We start from the raw sequence: 27,505 nt of genomic DNA, 5'->3' as shown, positions 1-27,505 counted from the left end.
ACAGAGAGGTTAGGAGCACTCCCCTGACAGGAGGGGATGGGGGCACAAAGACCTGGAGGAGGTGCGAGAGCGAAGAAGGGAGGTTATCGCCTTGGCTGCGCCTTACCGCCTAGTGGGCTGTTGGTGACTGGTCGTCTCCAGCGTTTTTATTGTATAACTTTGAGGCATTTGCCAGCTTCGCTTTCTGTAGGCCACCACAGCATTAGAACCACCGCCGTCTAATGGCCTCCTTGTTTAATTAATTGAGCGATATGGGCTGCACTGAGGAGGTGGCAGCTCACTTCACCAGGGTGAGCCCAGGGATTGCCAGCTTGCAGAGAAGGAAGGGGGAGCAGTCCAGGAGAGAAAAGGAGGGGGAGGGAAAGGGTGATTCAGGCCAAGGCAGAAGCAGGGGGATGTAGGTAGACCTGACACAAAGGAGGAGGGAGGACGACGGTAGGAGATGAAGCTGGAAAGCCTGTAGAAGCCCGTTTTGTGGAGGGCCTTGTGTGCGTAGCTAATGAGGTGGTCTCTCACCGCCACGAGGAGCCTTTGAAGACTTTGTACGGGGGACCGAAATCTTCAGTTCTGGAAACCAGCCCTGAGGATGGTGGATTGAAGGTGTGAGGGCCTAAAAACAGGGTCTCAGCCCAGGGCCTCTTCTAGAAAGCAAGGCCTGAGGTAGGTTTGGGTATTGCTCGTTACTGGGGAAGGAGGTGCAAGCCCAGGGCTGCAAAGGCACAGGAAGAGGGGAGTGAGGCCAGGAGAAGTACAAGGTGATGTGCTGGCACGGACGATTGGCCTGGCCACAGAGCACTCGGCACTCCTGGAAGCTTTGCAAGGAGGAACACGGCTTTGGTGGAGTCTGCGGGAGAGAGAAAGAGGGCAGTTCTATTCTCCCTGGCCCCCCCTGTGTCCTGCTTCTCAGGGGCCCTGGTCCACCTCTCCGGGAACTAGTGCCCCTGTACTTCTGGGATGCTTTTCAGGGTTGCGGCCCCCTGATGCCCCCCACCTCCCGGTGTAGCTTCCTCCCGGTCTGACGGTGCAGGGCAGCCTGGGTGGCGTGAGCATCCACAAGGCAGCGAGAGGAGTCTGAGAAGGCTCGGGAGGATGCGTCACCATTCGGACAAGGCATGAGCTCAGAGACTGTCAGCAGTTCACACAGGTGGATGCAGTGAATGGAGGAGGCTGGGGTAGAGGAAGGTTCACAAGATCTTGGTTCAGCAGAATGGACCAGTCCAACCCAAGCTTTCAAGCAGTTACGTCTCAGTAGAAGTTAGTAAAGCGTTTCTGGGGTGGTTTTGGAGCAAGGCATCCTCTACGGACTTGTGTTTCTTAAAGCATATGATTCATCACCATATATTAATAAAACCATGCATTAAACCAATTTCTGTATTTGTAGGGGAGGAAGTGGAGGCTACTACATTAAAAATGATTAAAAATCCATGATGGTCGGGGCGCCTGGATGGCTCAGTCGGTTAAGCGTCTGCCTTCGGCTCAGGTCATGATCCCAGGGCCCTGGGATCGAGTCCTGTGTTGGGCTCCCTGCTTGGTGGGGACCCTGCTTCTCCCTCTCCCTCTGCCCCAACTCTTGCTTGCTCTTTCTAGTGCCCTCTCTCTCTCAAATAAATAAAATCTTTTAAAAAAATCCATAATGGTCAAAATAAAAATCCACTCACAGTGTACTTGTCAGGACTCTTACTGCTGAAATGGTAACAACACCGGTTTCCTAGCTCCGGCCACAGCAGGGACCGCCTGACTCTGGGTACCTGGGAAGGAGCTGGGATGCACCTGAGACCTGACTAGAACCGTGGTTCGTGACCCTACCAGAACACGTGCTGTCTCGCATTTGGCCTTCTTTAAGCAAGGACTTCGTTTTTCTCTGGAGCTTGACCTGCATGTGACGGGACCCGCGCTGGATGTGGCAGCGCAGCTTTGGACTCTGGGGAGGGACTGGCTCTTCCGCACCCGTCAGTTCTTCCTAGGGAAGATGCCCACGGGCTCAGCACTCACCAGGTGCTTTCCCTGGACCAACAAACTCTGGGCAGAGCTATAGAATTATTTATTTTAAACTGACAAGTCACAGGCGCCAGGTGGATGAGGGGAGTAGGGTCCCGGAGAAAGGATGTATGTTGTCTGCAGTGGGGAGCAGGGATAATGCGGGCAAGAAGATCCCTGTGCAACCAAAAGCTCAGAATACTGACATTTGCCAAAGAACATTCCTCTACTCCTAATTCACCGGCTGGGAAAGGAAAGGGCTCGTGGTTCTCCACTTGTGCTTTCTGCCTCTCCTGCTGCTGTAGAAGCGCACTGGTATTGCTTTAGATTGAATTGTTTTCCTAAAGCTCTCTATTCAAGCTCCGGAGAGCTTATGACCAATTCTGAAAATGCACCTGCCTCCAGCGACAATTGTCAGCATCCACAGACACACGGAAAACATTCCTCCTTTGCCCCAGGATGTTCTCTCCTTTGCCTTTTCATCTCCCCTTCCCCCCACCTCCAAATGAGTTTAGGTAGATTTGAATTTTAATCAGTTTGATTGGTTGTTTTTAATGTGAGTTTAAATTGAACTAGAGGCTGTTGAACAGCATTCTGGGGCTCCCGAGTTGCTCAGCTGGGACTGGAGGCATTTATCTCTCAGCCCCCAGAAAGGGGCGGTGGCCTGCCTGGGTTTGATAGTCAGTGCAAGACGCTTTTGACTGCGTCTCATTAACTTGTAGGTGATAGGGTTTGAGGAGTAGATAATTTTCTTTGACCTTGGTCTCTTAGGTCAGACAGGGAAGGCTTTCTAGGGAGTGATCTGAATCCAGTTCTTGAATCAACAAAATCCAAGACAGTCAGTTCATGGTAGCACTTTCGCCCTGGGCCTGAATATCTAAAATAAAGGAGGGCGCCTGGGTGGCTCAGTTGGTTGAGCAACTGCCTTCGGCTCAGGTCATGATCCTGGAGTCCCTGGATCAAGTCCCACATCGGGCTCCCTGCTCAGCAGGGAGTCTGCTTCTCCCTCTGATCCTCCCCCTCTCATGCTCTCTGTCTCCCATTCTCTCTCTCAGGTAAATAAATAAAATCTTTAAAAAAAAATAAAATAAAATAAAGGAAGGGAGGGAGATGCTGGAAAGCGTCCCCATCCCTGCACATCTCCCTCCCCACTTTTGTCCTACCCAAGGGTTGGGGAAGGCAGGCTGGGCCATGGTTACTTTAAGAAACATCAGCACCCTATTTCTTAAACCCAAAAGATAGCAATGTACATCGAAGAGAGAAGAGGATCCCTTGAACCTCTCTTTGTGGCGGGAGCTGAGCCCTCCAGTGAGGTGCCGGTGGTGCCGGCTTTGAAGCCCTACAGACCAGGTTCTCTTTGTTCTTGATGGCATGTAGTTAAAATTTTTCTGTTTTAATTAATATATCAAACACCCACCACCCAACTATGTAGATGTTAATATTTTGCGACTTTTAACAGGGAAATTATATATTACAAATACCATTAAATCTCATCCACCTCCCCAAGCCCTCCCTGCCCCCTCAGTAATCTGTATCCAGAAGGTGGGGTCTGTCATCCCCATGCATATTTTTGTACTTAACTGCAAATGTCCATGTGCATAGCATTGCTTTGCATGGTTCAAAAGTGATGTTGAACCACACAGATTGTTCTGCGGTCAGCAGTCCCAAAGCTGCTGCTCACTTGTCGAAATCTTGGACAAGGTGCATCACCTTTTTGAGCCATAGGAAGATGTGTTAAGATGCCGGTGTATTAATCCTGGCACCATCAAGGTGGGCTAGGATCAAGGCCTATTGGATACTATGGAGGCAGAATCAAGAGGGCTTTTTGCCTACTTTGATGTGTGGAACGACAAGGGTGATTCTAGTGCAGGAACTTAATGAATCTGGTGCAGATTAATGTCAGTCACTGAGAGGAGCACACAGGGTGACGCTGGTCTGGGAACGTAAGGTGATGGATTCCCTTTTTGACCTGTTGAGTTGGAAGTGCCTGCAGCCCAGCAAGGTAGACAGGTTCAGGAGGCAGCCGGACATTTGAACCTGAAATTCAGGCAATGGTCCTGAGGTGGAGTTGGCTCTTTGGATTCCTGTAGTATCCAGTGCACATTACCTTTGAGTGGGGAGGCAGCTCCGTGTGGGTGACTCCAGTGCACCTTTCTCTGGGATCCGTGGCGTGAGTCACCCTCACTCGATGTCTGCAGCACTCTGCACAGGTGGTAACAAGAGGCCTGGGCTGAATTACCTAGTTGTCAGGTCAGCTTCAAAGCTTAGAGTTACGTTGGAAACATTTGTTCTCCTCTAATAACCTGTTTGATTTTCTCGTTCATGAAATTACATAAATCCTCTTTGAAGATAATTTCTCCTTTCAGACTTGACCAGGCCTTCATGTTAATAAATTCGCAGACTTTATTATTAGCCCCTGCATATGCTTCTTTTTATTTGCCTGAGCTTCCCCCCACCCCACCTTGCTATATTTCAAGGAGGCCCCACCTTTTCTGGAACTGATGGCGATACGTGTGTTGTGTCCTGTATGTATTGTTCACTCCCCGGGCATTGGGTCTGGGAATCCTAATCTGAGGTCTGCCTGAAGTGAGTTCCTCCAGGACAGGAACCGTGTGGGTCATTCACTGTTCTTTGTCCCTCACTGCGGACCTAATTCAAGGGCCTTTGGTCCATCTTCACCAGCTAGCAGCTGGCTTTTCATAGGGAAGCCTGTCTTTTTTGCTCAAAGGGGAGATGCCTGCCCAGTCCCTGAACAAAGCCGAACAAGATGTCCCAACAGGCCTCCTTTTGGATGATAGGAATCCACCCAGAGTAGCTCCAGCGAAAGTGTGGGGTGGAATGGGGGAAGGCAGCTGCTGTTATTATAGCTGGAAGGATCCAGAAAAATCTGGGAAATTGGGACTAGGGGACAGCTATGGATGGAGTGGGACCCAGAAGCAGCTCCGGGACCAGGCTTCCGCTCTTCTGTGTCTCTGTGCTTGCTTTCCTCATGGGCTCCCACCATCTTCCTTCCTCCTCCTCCTCTCCCTCCCATGCCCTGTCTCTCTGTCATGCTTGGTCTCAGTCACTGGTCCCTCTGATCACCAACTGTCTGTCTCGGTCTTCCCCTTTCCTCCTGTCAACTCTCACCTGGCTCTCTTTCCACCTCTGGCAGCTGCCTTCTTCAGAACTTGTGTCTGGCTCCTAATGGCCCAGACTCCCGACACAAAGTGACCTTTCTAGTCTATAGCCCATGGCCATCTGGCAGGAATCTCTCTGTGTACCGGATTCTGAGCTCCTGAGAGAGGGTCTGATTGGTTCAGCTCACCCTCCGGAGCCTGGCCACGTCCCAGGCTCCTGGCCAGCCTAGAGATGGGTCCCCTTCGGGTCAGACACACCCCGGGCTGGTCAGCAGTGGCAGGGGGCCGGGATTACAGAATTCCCTCCCTCCCTACCAGGGGGCTGTGGGTGGGGATGGAGTCCCTGAGAAGGGGGTTTGTGGGGACAGGAATCACCAGGTACATCTGGCACAAGACCCATATCCTAGAACCCCTCAAATTAATGTATATCACGGAGGTGATCCTAAATTTGATTCAAGCTATGAATGGGAAGTCAGGGTTTAGAAACTGTTTCCAGTCACCTCTGCATTAATTCAAGGGTACACATCTCTGAAGTGATGAATTTAACATCTTCCAGCCATACCAAACATGGCATGAAATTAAACTTTCAGGCCAAGTGTTTCATTTAATGCATACATTAGAGTTCAGGCATGGACTTGGTTGCTTCTGAACAAAATCATCTTGGTGCATAAGACAGAGAAGGGAACGAGGCTGTTTTTCCAGCCATGAAGACTTCTGATACGTGATTTGAAACATGCCTCCCACAAAATGGAGAGCCGTTTGTAATATCCCCCACCAGGGCAGCTCATGGCAGAGGGCAGGCCCTGAACCCGTCTCAGAACACTGTGAGGAGGCTGGGAAGCGCTGCTGCCCTCCCCCCAGCAGAGCCCCTTCCCTTCTCTGAGCTCTGTGGCTGCTGGTGCCACACCCCACATCCCTTGCGGTCTCTAGTCATAGAACTGGCCAGTAATACATTTTCCTGGAGTGTGTGAAAATGGGCTTGGAATGAGGAAAAAAAACTTGTCCCACTTTTGTACAACTGGAAAACATTACAGAACTTGAATCTTTCAAATTTCAAAAAGAAAAGAAAAGAAAAAGCAACCTACAAAATCCAGCTTATGCTACTTAGTCACACGGAAACGTGAAGAGGAAGGGAAAATGAGTCGCTTCCACTTCACAGGTGGTTTTGATTTAGAAAATGTGCCTCGAAATTCAGTACAGAAAAGAGGTTTTGTTTTGCTTCTAATAAAAATGAAACTACTTTTGAATGGTTCAGGGTTCATTGAAGTTTACATTTAATCTTTTTTCCATTTTTTGTCTACCTGGATATGCTCATTATCTCGCCAGATGCCGAGTCAATCAATGTATATTGTGGGAAACTCTCGTCTCCCCCTCATCCCAACTAGGTGGGATCCAGTTCTGACAACATACGTTAATCATCACTAGAAATACTGGCAAGAGCTGGGGATGTTTGCGTTCCTCGGGGACAGCTTAGCATCTCCAGATAAATATTGACTGCCTTCTCTGGGCTTTCCTTCCCCAAACTTCCTGCCCCATAAGGCAGAGGAGCCAAATGCAAAGTGCTGGGTCCCTGCTCATTTACAAAGTGGGGATAATACTTTAAAGCAATTGGCCTTGAGCTATCATTGGTATTCAGTAATATATTGCTACATAATATGTTCCTTCTCGCAGAATTGTACAGCGGCAGTATGACTATGTTTGCCCTCAAAATCCAGTCAGATTACTTTTGAAAGAAATATTATGGGTTGGAATGCCAAATTCCTGCAACCTCTATATTAAGAACTCTGTCTCTGTGGCCTCCAGCTATGAGGCAGGTTGTTACTAGAATGAAAAGAAAAAAACAAATGCCTTCCCTTTGTGTTCCCTCTTTAGAATAAGAAAATCTATTTGGACATTATTCACACCTACATGGAAGTACACGCGACTGTTTACGGCTCCAGCACGAAGAATATTCCCAGTTACGTGAAAAACCACGGTATCCTCAGTGGACGAGACCTGCAGTTTCTTCTCCGAGAAACCAAGGTAGGTTTTTAGTGATTTTTGTAAAAATCCATCAGTGGTGTGGTTTACAGTCTGTTTCTGTTGGTGTTGCAAATGGGGTCAGAATCTCTCGCGCTATGTTTTCAATGCTGCAGTAACTCGTTAGGTCATTTCTGGGCAGTGGCTTTCTAGATCAGCTGTGGCTTTAAAGTTAATCGTGGAAGGACGTTGCGATGGTTTAAAACTTACTTACCAAGGACCCACGCTGTGCCAGGCGTCCAGTGAGGGGCTGGGGATACGGTGGCAACCAGGAAAGGTAAGGCCCTGTCTCGAGGGTCAGACCTCGTGATCAAGCAGCGGCCGTCACAGCAAGCTTGCCTGGGGTGCCTGAGTCCCTCACTTCCCCACTGGCTTCAAGGAATCGGCCCCCCAACTGGCTTTTCCTCACGCCTCCTCATTCAAAAAGTTGGTAGTGGACCCTGAAGAAGTTCAGATGGGGCGGGGGGGGAGGGGCAGGGAGAGTCCCTTCGGGCTCAGGGAGCAGGGAAGGCACTGTGAAAGATTTGGAGATGGGCGCTGGGCAGGGTGGGCCTGGCGTCAGGAGAGACGAGGGAGGGCCACGTGGTGGAAGCAGAGAAGACACATTCCGGAGGGAGCCACAAAGCCACCCAGCTGCTCTGTTGCCGGGGAAAGAGTGGGAGGAAACCTTCGCTGAGGGGCTGAGGAGCTGACTGTTGCAGGCATAGATGGACCTCAGACCCCATCGGGTCGGTACCTGGGGGAGCCACTGATGGAGAACTATTTTAGTGGTGTGATGAAAGCGTCATTTTGCCCCACTGCCTATAATTCTGCCGGGAAAGTACCACGTGACCTTAGGGACTTGCAAATGGATCCGAGTTTGGCTTTGAAGAGCCAGACATGGTGCAAGGACTGTTAGAGTGAAGAAAACAAGTGCGATCCCTTCCTTAAGGCACAGGGCAGCTTGTTATCAACAGTGACTATCTCAGTTCTGGGCCCTGGCTGGCTGGCGGGGCTTTCGTTCGTAAGGTAGGGGGAAGGCTGAGTGGGTGAGAGGCTCTGTGGCTTAAGAGCGATTTCTCATCATTGTGTGACACTTGGATTTGGGAAAGCATATTCACACACGCTGCCCTGTTTGTTCTCACAAGAGCCCAAAGAGGTAGGTGGAGAAGGTGCTGTTGTTAACTTCATCGTAATCAGGAGAAAGTAGGCTAGAGCGTTCAGCTGGCCCATAGTCACTCACTTTGCCTGGCAGGCGACCCTAACTCATGGATTTATTTATTGATTGATTGATTGATTGCAAAATTAAAGCTCTGCTAGGCCCTTAAAGGCACCATCCTCATGAGTAAACACCCAAACTGGAGAACACTTAATGGACACTCACCAGCCAACAGCATATGCACCTCCTTTCTGCCTCAGTTTCTCTTTATGTGAATGCATTTGATCATTTCTACCTCCAAGTCATTTTGGTGGTGCCATGAATAAAACAGTTAGATAAATTATTTATCTCCTTGGCCGAAGATCTGGTTTGTACTAATTAAGATCTCATTTCCTTGCAAGGTCATCTGTAGTCCAATGACTGTTCGTGACACAACCCAGGAGTGAAGTGTGTTCGTTCCCCAGTTTGTACTCTCGGCTGCCCGTTCTTTTTCTGTCTCAGGATGACATTTTAGAATCGTTAGAATGTCCGGGCCCTTTAGTGGCAATGCTATTTTTTGCCATTTGCCTCATTTTACTTTTCCCCACATCAGATGGTGGGAAAAGCTCAAGCTCCTTTAAAATTACATTTGGCAGCGCTGGTTTTCAACAGCGTGTCATTACTGTCTCGCGCACTCCTATTAACCCAGCCTCGTGAATGTCTTACTCAGCCTTGGAAATTTTAAAAGAACCCTTACTTCCCCTACCATCCACTTACCCTGTCAGAGAGTGGGAAATAGGCCGAAGCTGAGGCCCCTGATGTCCCGGGGAGGAAAAGAGAAGAGGCCCGTGATGTCCGAGCTGTGGTGTGGGAGGTCACCAAACAGCCGAGGACTGCGGCCTGAATTTTGAGTGTGAGGGGCATATATTTATCCTTGAGAAACTGGTGCCTTCACAGGATGTCACTGATCCCATTTTGGATTGCCTGTTCATCTGACTGGAATATATTAAAACACTCCAAGTGGAATTATGGCTAAAATAGTTGGCAAATACGATGAAAATGAGGCCATGTGTTGCAGACTCCCCTCATACCCAGAACACAGCAGCAGGCACAGAAATGAATGGATCCCGGGCTTTGAAATAATGACACTAAAGAACAGTCATGCTTTGCATTTATAACCTTTTCTCCCTCTAACACCTTCCTCTGTGTCTCTGAGCAATTTAAAAGCGATTTATTCCAATCCACGTTGAAAGTGGAGAACTGGAGATACGGAGAAGCAAACATCAGTAGAATGAACGGGATCCGCACACTCGTCAGACTCACTGGAGAGGGAAGCGAGTCTGGTGCTCCTTCAGGTTGGGAGACAGGTGGAACTGATTGATGCTTAATCAGCTCCTCACTCATTGTTTTTCTTTATGAGCCGTCTTCAAAGCCCTGCACCCAGGCCCAGGAAACCCCGTGCTCGGCAGCATTTCTCCCCGGCGGGCCACAAGAGCCCACGTGTCATTAGCTGGCTCCAGCCACAGGGAGCCTCTGAAGATGGAGGAATTTGGTGTGACACTAAAATTGGGGCTAAAAGAGCCAGGAAGTTGTTGAATCTAACAGACTCTTCTAATAAGCATATAAATTTGGATGAATTAATTATTTTATCAGAGGACCATAGACAAGGCTTTCAGTCCAGCAGACTCCAAGAGTACCATTGAAGCACTCACTGGGTGGCATGTTTTTATTTGGGGGTTAAGGCCTCCTCTCTTTTAATGTGATTTCTTTCTTCTTCCTAATTTTAACCTCTTCCTGCCCACCCCACCCCCCACCCCAGTCTTAGCACCGGAAGCTCCTTATAGAAGGGGCATTCCCATCCTACACTAGACTGGAGGAGCATTTGGAGTGAGGCAGAACAGGTACCTCCCTTTCTACAGTAAAAAGTTGAGAGCAAATTCTGGCTGTGGAAAACAAGGGGGGAAAGCTGCTGCCGTTCATGCTGTTGCTGTACCCCTTCGCTACTCCAACCTCTGGCCGTTCACCCTCCAGCACTCGGGCAGGTCATGACAGCCCTGTTGCCCTACCATGTCAGCTCATCAGCTTGGCTGTGGGACTCACCTAGCAGCCTGGGCAGGGTTGGAGGATATACGGTATATACTGTCCCTGTTCCATCCCATCCCCATGTCTGATCCCCCATCAACCATGACTTTTCCCACAAGCTTGGATGCGGTTGAGCAATCTCTCAAAAATCCAGGGCTTGAGGTGGCCACCACCCATGGAACCAGACTCTCATGCAGCTCCGTGATGAGAGAGGGGCTTTGCCTATTCTGTTTACAGGTACGTTTTCAATACCTAGAACAGTGCCTGGCTTGTAGAAGGCCTTCAGTTAATTCTATAAAGAATGAAGGAAAGAGGATGAAATCCATTAGCCATCTGGAATCTTGGGACCATGCCCGTAAGAGTCATTTCTTGCTTTGCTCATGAATCACGTACCTAAATCGCCAAGGCTTCCACAGCGGGTGACACTGTCCTTCTGACAGCCCATGCCTGCCTCTCCACCATATTGCCCACACATCACACAGGTGTGACCTGTGAGAGAGAGCCCCAGCGCTTACTAACTGATGGAGCAGTCCATCTTCCATCTTCCATTTCAGACACAGAAATATGCAGCCTCAGATAGTCAAGGAGGCTTCATCCTCGTGGCCAATGCCTAAAATTACTCCCATTCCAGCCAGATGGGAAGAAAATTTAGGTACACACGTACTCCTCTCTCCCTCTTGCCCTCCCACATACGTGTGTAGAATGCAGTGGATAGCGAGGTCATTCAGTATCTTCTCTGGCTTCAGGAACAAAAGCACATCCACACACTCAAACACACACAAAAACGTTCAGCATCTCCTCATCCTCACAGAGACATTTGATTGCTGGAAAGATCTCATCTATTAGTATTTATTCTTTTGCTCATTTTTCTGACAAATGTGTATTCACTACCAAATACATTCCAGGCCTTACTCCAGGCATTTTTGCTACAAGGATGACTAAGGCAGTTTTGCCCACCAGTGTTTACACAGATGTGGTAGAGGAGACAAACAGGTAAACTGGGGACTTACCGCAATGTGAAAAGTGCACAGGTAGAAGTGGTAGTAAGAAGAAAGAGGGACACCAATGTACAACTTCTGTGATGCTGTAAGCAGGGTCAACCATTTAGTCTTGCAAAACACTGCACTGTGATTTGTGATGTCCCTTAAGTAAGAGCAGGAGGTTGCTCTGGAGGACGGGAGCCGATTATCAGCCGAATTGTAACGTGGTGCATCCGTGTCACCGTGGTGCACACGGTCACGGAGATTTACTCTAGTAGTACTAGCCATTTTCTCTAACCCTATCTGTGCCCTCTCCTTGAGTTCTCTCTTGTCACAAGAACCCTCTGGCCTCAGTACCATGAGAGCCCATGCTTAATGCGACGGTGAATAGGCCTGTTGTGCTGCCTCACACCTTGTAAACAGTAAACAGTTCGTGCTGGGCAGCTGAAGATGGTCGGCATCTACTATTAGAAACTTATCCAGAGATTTCTCTTAGCCACCGCCCATCTCCAAGTTAATGCATTTATAATGCAAATTGCAGTGCATGGGATTTTGAACTGCTATTTCCAAATGACCGAAGCGGGTGAACTTTTGGTCTTGGTATTGTTGTTTGTGTTGTGTTGGGTTTTGTTTATGAAAGACCACTTGGGTACCAAGGATAGTCTGGCTGCCTACCCAGTGAGCTGGTCTCTAGGAAATAGCCTTTGACATAGCAGCCAATTCTGACAACCTTTGGGCACTTAAACATACTTGGCGTATATCATTGTCTTGTCTCCTTTAAACCTTCTAGCTCTTTACAAGAGAATCTTCTTGTAGTTTAGGTTAGGGACATGGGCAGCCCATGAGAGGGAATAGCCAAACCTGAATGGGAGAGATTTTGGCCACTATTCTCTTCCTTCAAGCATCGAGTGCAGAAGGGCAGACACGCGTCCAGAGAGAGACCCTTTAGGCTACATGAAAGCATCACCTCTCAGGAGAATACATTTCCTCCATACTCGGCTACCATATGGATTCTGTTTAAAGCTATAAAGATTCTTTTTAAAGTTATATTACCAAAAATAGGGGGATTCCCAGTCATTATATGAAGAAGAAACAAGGTTAGCAATAGTACATGGCTCATGGGACTGGCCTTTCCACGAGGCAGCCACCATAACCCATGTCTTCTCACTCTTCTGATGGATGTCCCTCCCCTTATTTCAGTCCAGGTACTTTATGGAATAGTGAGAACTCGTAAATACACATGCAGGTGCCAGGCATCTTGTAAACCGCACAACCACAACTCAGGCACACCTAAGCTCTAGCTAAACAGTACAAGGTCATGTGTGTGTGCAGCTGCATGAAGTTGAATCAGGATTCCGACTCCTGTTCAGTGAACATTTACTTCAGTGCCAAACCTTGGAATACATCGTTTCCGTGAAATATCTCATTTAATCCTCTCAGCAACCTCATGAAATAAAGCACTATCATTTGCACCATTTTTACATATGACAAGACAGTTTAGAGAGCTTATGTAACCTTGACTGAGGTCCCGTAGCTGGAGAGAATACGTTATAATGGACCTCAGCTAATCCATAGGAAGAGGCATGTAACAGTTTCCCACAGTTAGAGAACTAGGAAGTGAGGCTGTCAGGGTTTGAACTTTGGTCGGCCTGAGTTTAGACCCTGTGCTGTCAGTTCCCACATTGTCCTGATCACTTTGTGCCAGTATTCAATTTATTGGATAAGCTAAGATTGATTCATTGTTCAGACTCCCTCCTGAGCCGCTCCACCAGTTTAGCTAGGTCACGCTAGTCAGAAAAGCTTACGTGGTGTGCGTGTCTTCTATTTTGGATTATCTTCATGTTCCCCATCAAGAGTGACTGGAAACTGACCAAATTCATGTGGAGTCTTCCTAAGAACCACTTTGATCCATGTTGAAAGGATTCCTTGTTAACTGCTCCAGTTAGGGGTTTAGAACAATTCTGTTTCTCCCTTTCACACAGGGTAAGACTCCGAGTGGTTTTACTGAGCCGTTTGTGGACATGTAGGAATGTCCCAATCCTGTGCCGTGAATAAAATCTCTGGTGCTTCATCCGTTTTCTCTTGCTTAGTATTAGTTCAGAAATTTAATTGTAGAGCATGTAATCCCTGGGTTTAGAAATGCTTATTGATGGGAAGGAGTTGCAGCCATGATAATGTTCCGTCATCTGGATTCAGGGCTTCTGAAGGCCAGATGCAGTATAAATAAAATATGCCCAGTTTCCTCTCGAAAAGTGAAGCTCTGCTTGAATGAATTCTTGTGATGTGTCTCTTGCCTCCATGCTGAGGATATCTGTAAGTAGCACAGTGCTGGGGAAGCTGGGGACTTGGGGGGAAGGAAGTTTAGTATGGTTAAGGCACCCATGTGTGCCAAGGCCATGGGACGCAGGAGTTTAAGGGCTACCCTTTGCTGGTGAGGAGCTCTCTCTGCCTACCCTTTTTGTGATTCAAACCTCAAGAGTGCTATTTGACCTTAATCTGTCTGCTCCATTATAATGTCACAGGTATTGAGTACACAGGAAGCAAGAAAAAATTGCTTATTGACAGAAATGACAAAGAACTGTTATTTTGTGTTTCTGAGTTGTGCATTTCCTGCAATACTAATTAGTGTGACAAGAAAACTCATTGCCAAGAAATTGTATGGTATTTGCTTAAGCTTCATTCTCAAATTGTGAGGCTTTGGAGAGTTAGCCCGAAATGTTTACTTTCTGTGTACTGAGATGTTTCGATGCCCAGGGCAGCCGAGATGGTGCAAATTGTTATTCAGATATAATTAAACCTAGGTCACATTCAAGTCCATTAAGCAACAGCCCCAAATCCTTTTAATTAATGGGTTTAGATTGGTTGGTCTAAAGGAGCTAATTAAATTTTTTTCCAAGATTTTCTGTTTAAATAATCATTGTGCATCCTACATTTTCTCCAAAGTTCTTGGCAATTTAAGTTTGATGAAGGTATCAGCACTTCATGGCAGGCCCTGATTTTCAGAGGTCAGGACACATTGTGGGCTCCAGGTCTCTGGTTAAACCCACAGAGCCCCCCATCTGCATCTTCCAGCACCTTTCTTCTCAGAGTCAAAAGGATCTGGAAGCCCTATGCTTTCCTGCAACCTGAGAGAGGTCATCTTTCCCCTGGAGAGCCTGCATATCCTCCCAAAAATCTGATAGGGAGGGCGGATCACAGAGCTCAAAAGCCTGAAGGATGGTAACCCTGGATTCTTCATATTTAATCAAGCTGTGATGTCTTGGGATGAGTCCTTCCCACTCTTGCCTTCCATTTCTTCTGCTGCCGTCAGGCATCCTCCCCCACCCCCACCCCTGAGCCGCATGCTGAGGCCACACACTATACACTTAGGTTCTCTCTGATCATCTCATTCCTGTCAGCTACTTAAGAAGAGTAAGATCCAGGAGCACCTGGGTGGCTCATTCGGTTAAGAGTCCAACTCTTTTTTTTTTTTTTTTTAAGATTTTATTTATTCATTTGAGACAGAGATAGAGCATGAGCAGGGGGAGAGGCAGAGGGAGAGGGAGAAGCAGGCTCCCTGCTGAGCCAGGAGTCGGACGCGGGGCTAGATCCCAGGACCCTGGGATCGTGACGTGAGCCGAAGGCAGATGCTTAACCATCTGAGCCACCCAGGCACCTCAAGAGTCCAACTCTTGATTTTGGCTCAGGTCATGACATTGGGCACCAAGCTCAGCTGGGAGTCTGCTTGAGATTCTCTCTCTCCCTCTGCTGTCCTCCCATGCATTCTCTCTCTCTCTCTCCCAGTCCCTCCTTCTCCCTCTCTCTCTCTCAAATAAATAAGTAAATAAAATCTTTAAAAAATAACAGTAAAATCCAGAAACAGGGCCTCCAAGTGGTGGTGGAGATGCCCCTTTATTCTACATCTTCCAGGCTCCTACTCACATGGTATTCCTCACCCATGTCTCCAGTGGTTCTGCCCAAGGGATGGTGCCCCCGGCTGGCAGTGGGAGCTCTGCTGGCCCATAGCTGCTCTCCTCAGCTCCTCCAGTGGATGTCCCTGGCAGTGTATTTGGTCATCCCAAAGTTTACAGGAAATGAACGGTTATTCCTCTGAAACAAGCAAAGGTTAAGTGCCCTGTTTTGTGCAAAAGAATATACAGTTCAAAAACCTGGGGTTTTTGTTTCTTGTCCCAGAAAAATCCCTGTGGGGGCTACAGTATGTCCAGCATGGGCCATGGTCAGTGTTCAGTCCCGAAACTGAGTGCCCAGCACAAACTTCCTGCATCTCTCAGTGGTGCCCAGGGAACCCAGCGGCTGGGACTCAGGTCTCTCCACATGGAACCATTCTAAGTAAGCAATTCCATTTAAGCAGCCGCAAAGACGGAATCGCTGGGGAAAGGGCCCCGTGAAAGGAGAATCAGGCCTGCCGTGTATCCACTTCGCCAATATCCTTCACTCTCGGGGCCTGGCTGCGTGGGTGTTCCTCAGCGTGATGGCAGAAGGGAACGGTGCCGTGGGGCCCCGTTATCCTTTGGTGATGGATGTGTCTCCCGAGGCTGAGTGATCTCAGCCTTGGCTCCTTGGTGTGGTAGGGAGATCTCACACCTCCCCAAGGCCAGACTTGGACCCTGCCATCGATGGCTTCCAGCCCTCCAGCACCGTGAAGGGTCCCGAGGGGAAGAGCTGTACTGAGGCATTTCCCTGAGATGCTGTTTCGGTTTCGGACCCAGGAATGATTGCCAGTGAGCTGCAGCAAGGCCCCTTTGTCCCAGCAGCTCTGGAGCTCGGGTTTGCAGGAGGACTTGGAGAGTGTGTTTTGGCTGCCATCTATTGTCTGCCGTGGGGAACACGCATGGTGTACTTGCCGAGGAGGGAAGCCGCCTGGCTGGTGGAGCCACTCAGCACCCTCTCCCCTCCGCTGAGGGGGAGATAAAAACAAAGTTGTTGGTGTCCCCCAGTGAAAACCCCATTATGAAAACCTGTGTTTACTGAACTACCATCATTTTAAAGCAGCTCCATTTGAACTGTAATCAAACCACCAAGTGACCTTTCTGTCCCCCCCCCCCCCCCCCCCCCGCCCAGCATCCCTGAAAGGGCCTGTTGTTCCTTTGGTTCAATGAAGAAACCTTCTGTTTAGTTAAGCAAGTGTTTCTCCAGTCATGTCTCCTGGTGAGTTACAGAAAGATTATTGTTGGGTCTTGGTTTTTGTTGTTGTTTTTTATTCTTTTAATACCCCCGCCTCCCTACCCCTTCAACTGCTCACCTCTCCCCCACTCCCCACGCTCATTTCTGTACTTTTTTTTTTTTTTTTTGCAGAGGAGAACATAATGAGCTGAGCAGCTTCCTGGGCCTGTAAAGGTCCCCGATCCTGTTTCTCAGCTCCTGATGTGAGCTGCTTTCTCTTCACCCCACCCCCCCAGGGTCTGGGAACCTTCCAGAGTGTCTGAGGCTTCCACATGGGAATGAAGCACAGAATAGCCCCCTGTGAGCCAGGGACGCCAGTCCTGATTGATGTGTTTATATATGGTGTGCTTTTCTGTCTTACAGTTGTTTGTTGGACTCGGGTTCCCTTATGAGGGCCCAGCTCCCCTGGAGGCCGTTGCAAATGGATGTGCTTTTCTGAATCCCAAGTTCAGCCCACCCAAAAGCAGCAAAAACACAGACTTTTTCATTGGCAAGCCAACTCTGAGAGAGGTAAGCCTCTATAAAAGAATCCTTCTTCTTTTAACAGTGTGAATACTAGCTACTTACTGAAGGCTAGGAGCCCGTTCGAACTTCGTAGCCTTGGATAGTAGGTATCGTCAGCGTCATTGAAGGACAGTAGGTATCGTCAGCGTCATTTAAAATAGCTGGGTGGAAGGAGCGGGTTGCACAGGGGCTCAGGAGGAATGGCTGATGCCCTGTCCTAACCATGTGGTGGCACAGCCAAGACTTGCATCCCCTTCTGCCCCTCTCCAAAGTGTGGCATCTTTTCACTCTGCCTCAGCTCTACCCTAATTCACACAGACCTCTCCAGCCTTCTCAGTGGCTGAGGTCTGACTTTTTGAATGTCTAGAATTTATGGAATAAGGAAATCCACTGGCTAACAGGCATTTTTGAAGAATGTGCTCTCCACGATGGGCTGTGGGGAATAGAGAGTGTGTCGTGGGGTCCTTCGCTGTCAACCCTGAGAGACAAGACAGGTGATGGGCAACTGAAGTCACGTGCCTGGTATTTTCGGCCACCGTCCGCAGGCACCATCCTGAGAACTAATCCTGCCATTGCTCGAACTGTTGGCAGAAGCCTTATTTGAATTGCTGTCAGAGATCCTCTTTAAAAATCCACAGCAGGTGATGAATCACCACTGAAGGCAGTTGGATTCGATTTGGGGCAATCAACAAGTCATTTAGAGCATGTGGGTGATCAAGCTGGTGTTTCTGTATCTAGTCAGAAACAGGTGTGTGCAAGAAACCATAAGATTGATCTTCTTATTTCTGTGGCTCTGTGGGCTGCTCCCAAGGAGGAAGCCTCTCCAAGCTGGAGTCCTGGTAGCGCCCCTGTCATTCGGGGCCTTCCCCTGGGGGACGACCCCGGTGGACCCCCATGATGTAGCTGCAGTATAGCAGCGCTGTGATTAAAGCACACGGTTTTCAATTCTACTTTTAAACCTTTCTGGGTCGACTGATCACCCCCTCCCCGCAAAAGAATCTGAAATGCATTTTCTGTGATCATTTTTCACTGATCAGTCAAAGATCTTACCAATTCACGGAGCTTATTATTTTGAGAATGCTTTTTTCTGACCACTGGAGAAAGGGCCAAAGGAGGTGGAGGAAGAGGATTGAGATCCATAGATAATCCTCAAAAAGGACAATCTGTGGCCCACACAACCTCTGACAAGGGGTAACTGTTTGTGTGTTGACTCACATGCTTGCTTTTCCTTCTGCTCATATAGTACATTTGAATGCTTCCTTATAGGGAGTCATTGCTTTTGGGGAAGTCGTTCCTCAGCAATTCTTAATGCACACCTGTGTGCCAGGTGTTGGGTGAGGCCAGCGCACAGAGCAGGAGTGTTCAGCCTGGCACCGAGCAGCTTCTTCTTTGGAATGATCTGAAGAGATGCTCCCCAGCAATAGAACATCTCAGTTTGGGAATCTCTGCTCTACCATGCTCCTGACTTCTTTGAAACTTTTAGGGTAGAGTTTAGGGTAGAAAATTTGGGTCAATAAATCATCCCTACATTTTAAGTTAGGTGTAAGAAATCTCTGAAGTTTTTCTGCCCACATTGGAATAATTATTTGTAATTTTGTTTCTTTTTTTTTTTTTTACTTCTATTGTGATTAAATATACATAATTTAAAACTTAGCATTTTAACCATTTTAAGTGTATGGTTCACTGGTATTAAGTATATTCCCAGTCGTGTGCAACCATAACCACCACCCACCTCCAGAACTTAGTCATCGTTCAAAATAGAAACTGTGTTCATTAAACACCAACTCCCCATTCTCCCCTCCCCACAGCCACCAGTAACCTCTCCCCTATGTTCTCTCTAAATTTACCTTTTCTAGAAGGTACCTAATGTAAGTGAAATCAGACAGTACCCTCTCATGACTGGCTTGTGGCACTTAGCATAATGTTGTCAGAGTTCATAGCATGTGTCAGAATCTCATTCCTTGTAGAGGCCTGGATAATATTCGTTCTGTAAATACACCACATTCTATTTATCTCTTCATCTGTTAACAAACACTTGGGTTGTTTCCACTTTTTCTCTGTTGTGAATAACGCTGCTGTGAACATTTGTGTACAAGTATCTGCTTGGGTTCTTGCTTTTCATTCTATGTACAAGTGGAGTTGTTGGAATTTACTTTTTATTTCTTTTGAAATAGTTTTAGGGAAGAGTTGCACAGAGTACAGCTTGTGTTTAACACCTTCGTCCAGCTTCCTCTGCTGGTAACACATTACAAAGCTGCAGTACAATTACCAAAACTAAGAAACGAGCCCTGATATCACAGTGTTGTCTAAACTACAGTCTAACTGGACGTGGCCATTTTTTTTCCCACTAATATCCTTTTGCGGTTCTGAGATCCAGTCCAGGACCCCACATTGCATTTACCTGCCGTGTCTCCTTAATCTCCTCCAGTCTGTGACACTTCTTCAGTCCTTCACTGTCCTTCACGACCCTGACACGTTGAAAGAGTCCCAGTTGGCCTTTTTGTAGGCCCTTGCCCACTTTGGATTTGACGGATGTTGTCTAGTGGTTAGTTTGAGATGACGCATTTTTAGCAAGACTGTCACAGAAGTGGTATGGCCTTCTCAGTGTGTCATATCGGGGAGGGGGGCGCCATGATCTCAGTCTAATTACTGGTTCAGGTAGTGCCTGCTGGGTTTCTTCACCATAAAGTTACGATTTTTCTCTATATTGGAAAAAATATTTCGAAACTGTGCAAATAGTTCTGGTTCTCTTCAAACCTTTGCCCATTTATTTTTACCATGTGTCGGCGGATCTTGCCTACAACAGTTATTATGGCAGTTCTAATGGTGGGTTCCCCCCCCATTGTGATTTTTTTGAATACGTGAAGAGCTAAGAAACCTGTCTTTTCTCGTTGCTGTTTCTATATATGAGCCTTTGGGAAATGATCAGTCAAAAGTATCTTAGACTACATTGGCAACCGGCACCTTTTTGTTATTAGTAATTCTAAAGATTTTGATGACACTTTGTTACAACTATTTTTTCCTGAAAAAAAAAAAAAAGAAAGAAAGAAAATGAGGACACTCATCCACAATCCATTTCCCAGTGAGTGCTGTAATGTCACCAAGATCAGACCAGCCCGTGTTAAGTTATTGAGGAAAGGATGTTCATCATTTCCTGTCCATTGTCATCACTTAGTAATGTGCTTCTCAGTGAGGTGGTGGAGGCTTTCATTCTTCATGGCATAAGAAGAGAATAGGCATTAGAGCTGCCCCCACCCGCCCCCCCTCCCGGGTGCTTGGTTCCTCCCATCCCCTCAGATGATTCTTCCTGTGCTTAAATGGGACTCTAGTTAGAATGACACTGTGGGGTCCTCTCAGTTGCTCTGAAAGTGACCTCACACGGATGACTCCATCAGTCCTGGGCTCCTACAGGAGGGCTGGGATGCCGAAGGTCAGTTGACAGATGTGCGCTGTGTCCCCAACAGGGCCCAGGGTACTAGCTGCAGCATTGGGGAAACTTATCAAGACCCATTTCCTGTTTTCCAGGAGCTCAGGTTTTGATACAGAAAGAAATAGCGAAGTTGAGGAGGGAGTGTCAGCCTGGAATTGTGCCAGGTGGAGAATGTGGTGGGTTAACTGAAAGGGGGATGGTGGAGGAGCTGTGCTGTAAAGGGAAGGAAGGAGATGGGGGTGGGGTTCAAGCCTAAAAGGCATGAATGTTGATGAGTTGGAGGGAAATCCTGAGAAGGTCACTCTGCTTTATGCAGGAGGGCAGGTTCCATCTGATGTCTGTCTCCTTCTCTGCGGGAGACAGTGCAGAGAGCAGGCTGGGAGCCAGCTTTGGGAGGACCCAGTGAACTTGACCTCAAGGCCAGGTGGGCCACCCACTCTGCTCTTTCAGCCCACAAAAGCCACAAAATCCCCCTAACCAAAACCGCTTTTCACTGGGAGAGTCCTATAGAAGCCCAAGGGTCAAAAATCCCTAGAAATCAATTATTCTTTTTTTTATTCTGCAAATGGAAAAATTTTAACCCAAGTGGACATAATTACAAAGCTATTTTTTGTGCCCTTGCTCGTTTTTCCAGTTAAGCAACAATTGATCCATATAAATCAATCTGTATAAATTACATATATGTCCCTTCTTTGCCTTGGAGACAAAAAGTCTAAATTTCTACATGACAGTTTTGTCTTTTACATTGGACCAATTTTTAAAACAACGATGTATACTCGAGGGCAAAAGTTCCATATGCCTTAAGTAATGTGGTCAGTTCAGGTTATACTTTCAATGTGATATAAATTGGATTTTTATCTTTATATTGGGAAACACATTAGTAGGTTCTTAATCATTATTTGGACATTTTGTAAACCGTTAGAAATTCTCTGGCTTCAGGGTTTTTTTCCATAAAGAGAACTCATGTTTTCCTTAGAAATTTAATAGCCGCTCTGTAATAATGTCTCATATTTAATAAGATTTTCATTACTTTTACAAACTATACTCCAGTAAATTTGCTGATTGATATACAGTGAAGTAGCTCAGATCAGACGGTTCTCAATAAATTAACAGAGAGGAGCATAACATTCAGAGGGGAAATAATGAATTACAAAATGCCTTACTCGTTAAAATTAAGTAACCCTCAGTAAATGTAAATGAATAAAATGATAATGGCTCAGCGTTCTGTATTTTCCAAGTGCTTAGAGCAACCTTGCAAATAAGCAAGGACCTTATAAAGGGGAGGGGGGAGAGACTGCCAATTTGTAAGTGGCTGCATAGTGACATTGATGACAACTTTAATTTACCCCCTGATTCCATTGGAAGATTTAATCAGTTTGTTCTCCAGGCCACCAAGTGAAAACAGAGTGACATTTTGCTCATCTTCAGAAAAGCTCTACTGCAGGCATAAATTCAATCCTGGGATTTTTTTTTAGTTTGGCAAGTTTTCGGAGCATGATTAAAAGACTGGAGTTTACTTTGGGCTTCTTTTCGCCTTTGTCTTAAGAACCCTGTAGGTACTATAAAATTGTCATCCTCCTTTCCGTCCAAAGCTAATGCGTTGTTGAAGGACCTCAATTTGAATTTGCCCTGCTACTTCCTGGCTGTGTGGTCTTGCAGAATTGTAAACCCCTGTAAATCTCAAAATCCTGATTGATACACAGGAAACGTGATAAATAATGCATATGCCGGTCATCAGCACAGTGCCTGAGCCAGCCAGGGGCTTCACTGATACGTGTTGAATCTAAAATGTGTGCTGAGAGGAGAAGAAAGAGAAAAGGATTCTTCCCCAGCTCCATGAGGGGCTGTGGTCACTCTGTAGGTTCTATCACTGACCACGTGGCTGAGCGAAAGAAGAGGGTACATGTCAGAAGAATGGGGAACTGAACAGGCCAGCGAGGGGCGTGATTCTGGCAGAGGAGGCAGGAGGAAAGTCTAGGATATTTTCTCCTCAGAATCATGATTTCCAGGGGCGTCTGGGTGGCTCAGTCAGTTAAGCGTCTGGCTCTTGAGTTCAGCTCAGGTCATGATCTCAGGGTCCTGGGATCGAGCCCCATGTCGGGCTCCACGCTCAGCAGCCAGTCTGCTTAAGAGTCTCTCTCTCCCTCTGCCCCTCCCCCACTTTCTCTCTCTCTCTCAAATAAATAACTCTTCAAAAAAAGAGAGAGAGAGAGAATCATGATTTCCACGAGAGAGGGTACCAATGACAACTGGGAGCTGAGGCCCAGTAACTTAAACTCTGGGTTTCCTGCCCTAAGTATTGCGCGCACACAGTTGGTGAGGGTAGGATACGAAGAATGGTGGCTAGGAGTGAGATGGAGAGAGGCCAGTTAAATCATCCCGTCCTCTGTGTATACTGGAGTCTGAAGAAAAAGAGAACCAGCTTCACCTCTAAAGAAACGGCCTCAACCCTACCAGACCCAACACCTGTATTTCCCCCACAAGTATATTGTAAGATCTACTTTTCTGTCCTGAAATAAAATTCATAAATAATATACCCTGCCTACATATGTAATTTCAAAAAAAAGAATGATTCCCTAGCTCTAACATAAAGGAAAATAATTTGCAATAAGGAAATACATATTTCAGTATATATATAGTCAAGGAATATTATGCCATACCCAAGAACTATAGTAGAAAACATGTCTCATTCCTCCTTACAATGAGTAAGTTTGTACTTAAGAAGAATAAAACATTCCGCTGAATATGGTTAGCCCTTATTTGGTAAGGGCTTATGGTTGCTTATAAGTGATATTATAAAAGAGAAGCTAAGTTAAAAAGTGCCTATACATATATATATGTATACATACATATACAATTGCCATTAATGTGAGAGCTACAAATACAGACTGATTTGGGTATGTTGTAATGGAGACTCGCCTCATCTGAGTGACGTTGACTCGGCTGCCCTGATTTTTCCAAAGTGGTTAACAGCTTATGGGTGAAGTTCCAAAGAAAACACAGTACAAACATCCCTTGATTTACATGGTAATTACATTCCTGGGAAATTCAATGTATATTAAAACTGTGCCAGAGAGTTGGATCCTGTGACCCCATGTGGAAGCCCTGCGGGGCAGGTGGAAGCTGAATGGGGAGCGGACAGCCCCCCTCGTGCAGGACTTTAGGGCCTCATGAGCCATCTGCAACCCCCGGTCCTCAGCCGTAGGTTCGGGCGCAGCTCAAGGCAGCACCCCCAGTCTTCGGGAGAACTGAAAATGCTCTCACGAATGTCCAGAAAGCTCCCTTCCCATTACTCCCTGAAAGGGATACAAGCATAAAGGTGGAAGCCAGTTTGGGTGGTAAATTTAGCTATCAAAGGAAGGACCCTTCAGGAACAGAGAATCACCAGCTTTCATCCTGGGTTTCTTTGGACCCTTTGTTCTTAAAATAAAACCTCCGAATTTAGAACTTTGCTGAATCCGAATTGTCTTTATCAGTATTAAGGCTCCAACATGATGCTAATGATTCGTCCTGAAACCATTCCAAAATTCTCTGTTTTTCTGGTAGCCTTATTTCTCTTTCTTCACATTTCGTATGTGCCATTACTCATCTTCTTATGACTTTAAAGCTTTTGGCTTTATTATAATTTTCTCATGCTTACCTGTGTGTCCTAACCTGTGTCTTTTAACAGATACTATTTAGACCGAGGGGATTTTCAGGGCTGCGATACGACCAAGAGTTAACTGTTCCACTGTATCTTGGTGCAGCTTTGGGGGTTGGAACCACCTGTAACAGCCACTGTGGCACCTGGTTTTGACATTTCCAAGTGGGATTCAAGATGTGGAGCTCTCACTCTTTTATTGTTCTCTAGTTACGGGTCCTCAGGAGGTTTTGATCATCAAGGAAGGACAAAAATGTCTTGTTAGCTACGAAAGTACAATGCCATAAAAACAAAATGCTTCATCTAGCACAGAAGGCTTAAAAAAAAAAGAAAAAAGTTTGTGAGACTGAGCTGCTTTGTCTTTCTCTTCCAGCTGACATCCCAGCATCCTTATGCTGAAGTTTTCATCGGCCGGCCCCACGTTTGGACGGTTGACCTCAGCAATCAGGAGGAAGTGGGAGATGCCGTGAAAGCAATTTTAAGTCAGAAGGTTGTGTCTTTTTTTCCGTTTTTCCCCATCTGTACTGTGAACTGGAATGTGTGGAAAGCCTCCCAGGCCCTCTGGTAGAATGATTAGAACATTTCCATGTCAACTTAACTCTGAGATTAGAAAAGAGCCACAGTGTAGGATTTGGCCCGGGGAGGGTTCATGGGTGCACTGGAGGGTGGGAACAGAGCCGGTGCCCCTGTGTGCGTGGACTCTCCAGAACCTTTTGGCATGATTGCTGGGTCCCAGATACAATAGTAGGAGGTTGAATTACATTTGTTTCACTGCATAATGATGGTCGCTCTCACAGAGATCAGAAAACACAAACCAGCTCCCCTACCAAAAAGTAAGAATGATAGGAGCTATTAAGGAAATACTGGGAAATGTTTTTATATAGCATTTATTCATTTGACTTTTTTTTTACCTCAACATCTTAATAGAATTTTGTATTTATAAGTAACTGACATTTCTGGATTCTCCTGATCAAGTTAGCAGACATTGATTAAGTACCTACTGTAGGCAGAGCACCCTCTGAGTCACTTTAGGGGACACTCACTTCCATAAACATAATTGAGGCTGGCTCCCAGCCTGTAGGAGGCTTACTGCCCAGTGGGGATGGACCAAGTTAACCTCTCCCAACCCCCTCGACTGCCTTCCACACTATTGGGTGCACCCTGCTCTCTGTACTTCTCCTACTAGAACACTATACTCTGTTAACAGTTATTTAGGAGAGGCAGTAGAAGCATGGTTGTAAGGAGTACGGGCTGCAGTTAGCTTGGGGTTGGGGTTCCAGCCCAACCACCTACTAGTAGCGTCCCCTCAGGCAGTTACTTAACCTCTGAGTCTTAGTTTCTTCATCTCTTTAAGTAGTAGTACCTACTATATAGGTATTTGTAAGGAGTCGATGAGATAATGAATATAAAGCCCTTAAGTGGAACGTCTACCACATAGTGAGTGTTTAGTTGTTTTTATTAAGTCACTATTAGTATTACACATATAATATTCTTATTTTTGTGATCAACAGTCTGGATTTACACTAGACTGCCAGCAACATGAAGGCCGGAAATATGTCTCTCTCACTGCTGTACTCTGTACCCAGCATAGTGATTCACCTAATGGATTGAGAGAGGGAGGGATAGATATTTGCCGAATGTGTTCAGTCAGTGCCAACAACAACATGCAAAAGATGGAGAAGTGGACGTTGGAGGAAGCTTTCTGGAAAGTGCAGCACTGGGTTAAGTCTTTTAGGAAGAGTAGGAATTTGCAAAGCTGAACTGAGAAGTGGACCAGAAGGACATGGGTTCAAGGCACAGTGTGAGTAAAGGGGAAGAGGCTGAGTGGAGTGTGGCCCCACTGGGTTGCCTCAGAACATCTGCCACACAGCCAGAGCTTCACCACCAGAGAGTCATTCCTATGGAGGCTGATGGTTCTATCTTCCTTTCTTGAGTCCCTGAGTCCCTTAGGGTATTAGTTTCTCAGGACTACCATAACAAAGAACCACAAACTTGGTGGCTTTAACAACAGAAATTTATTCTCTCACAGTTTCAGGGACTAGAAGTCCAAAATTAGGATGTTGGCAGGACCGTGCTCCCTCCAAAGCCTGTAGTGGGGGATTCTTCCTTGCCTCGTGCATCTTCTGGTGGCCCCAGGCTTTCCTTGACTTGCAGCTGCAGCACCTTAACCTGTGTGTCTGTGTGTCTGTATGTCTGTCTTCTCCATTCTTAGAAGGACATCAGTCATATTGGATTAGGCCCCAGTCTAATTGGGACCTCATCTTAACTTGATTACATCTGCAAAGACCCTATTTCCAAATAACGTCACATTTACAGCTACTGGGAGTTTGAACTTGTGCATTTTCTTTTTGAGGGACATAAATTCAACCCACAACACTTGATTAAGTGCACATACCCTTGAAAAATGAGAAATTGAAAAGGTAACGTAGAGGCAGAAAGTCTTGGATCATGGAGTACAGAACTTTTTAGGTGATAGAGCCCTTTTGTCAAACAAAAATCTAATGGGAATGCCTGATACAGAAAGCACAGAGTGAGGCACTGAGTTGTATTTGCTCATTGCTACGTGAGATAGACTCTCTTCACTCCATGGAACCTCTAGTGCTCTACACTTTAAAACTCTGATCGATCTTTTTCCACCTTATTCCAAAAATTATTCAAGACCACGTGAGAAAAACAGTAATTATAATAGTAGCTCTTATGTAGAGAGAACCTCTTTCTACACATCTGGAGCCTTATCTCATTTAATCATTATGAGCCTTATCTCAATCGTTATCTCACATAATTCTTCTACAGATAAAAAGATTGAGGTTTAAAGAAATTAAGTAATTTACCCAAGATCACACAGCTAGTAAGTAGTAAAAACCTGGATTGAAGCCTAGGTCTTTTTGACTAGTGCATTAAGATAATATAAAGTTTAGAAAGGAAAAGAAATATGGAAAGAAGTAAAGGGAAAGATAAGAGCGGGAATGAGAGGTGAAGTAAGTAATGAGATTAATACAAAAACTATTGTCATTAAAATCCTTACGCTTGTTAGAAATGGGTCAGAAATTTAGTGCCAGGCTTTCTCATATTTAATTACAAGATTTTAAATTACATGACACTCAGAAAGGCAAGGTATAATGACCCATCATTAAGAGAGGAAACGGTCATTAAAACCAGACCTAGAGATGGCCCAGATGTGTTGTAATTTATTAGAAAGCAACTTCAAAATGCTCAGATAAATGTATTAGAAGGTTTGGTGAAAAAGGTGGACAGTATATGTGAACAGATGGGGAATTTCAATAGAAAGCTAGAAACTTTTTCTCAAAACCAAAGGAAAAAATGCTAGAACTTAAAAAATAATTGGAAATGAAGAACTCTTTCAGTGGCCTTATCATCAGAGTGTACACAGCAGAGGAAAATATCAGTGAATTTATCAATATCTTATCAAGATATTGACTTATCAAGAGAAATTTTCCAAATTGAAACAAAAAG

General features: G+C 46.2%; 1 protein-coding gene across 10 annotated transcripts in view; it reads left to right on the top strand.

Annotated features, from left to right (window-relative positions):
- The window catches only part of MGAT5 (alpha-1,6-mannosylglycoprotein 6-beta-N-acetylglucosaminyltransferase), a 330,719-nt gene that overhangs the window by 275,906 nt on the left and 27,308 nt on the right, over window positions 1-27,505 (top strand). For all 10 annotated transcript variants that reach the window (XM_032411587.1, XM_032411605.1, XM_032411545.1 and 7 more), the window contains 3 exons: window positions 6,969-7,118; window positions 16,821-16,967; window positions 24,405-24,521. In XM_032411587.1, coding sequence (XP_032267478.1) covers window positions 6,969-7,118; window positions 16,821-16,967; window positions 24,405-24,521 — 414 coding nt within the window. The remainder of the gene's footprint in view (window positions 1-6,968; window positions 7,119-16,820; window positions 16,968-24,404; window positions 24,522-27,505) is intronic.

Source organism: Phoca vitulina, unplaced genomic scaffold (genome assembly GCF_004348235.1).
Source record: "Phoca vitulina isolate PV1807 unplaced genomic scaffold, GSC_HSeal_1.0 scaffold1, whole genome shotgun sequence".
Lineage (NCBI taxonomy): Eukaryota > Metazoa > Chordata > Mammalia > Carnivora > Phocidae > Phoca > Phoca vitulina.
The sequence above is the reverse complement of the archived record's forward strand: the minus strand, read 5'-3'. Positions and strand labels throughout refer to the sequence as shown.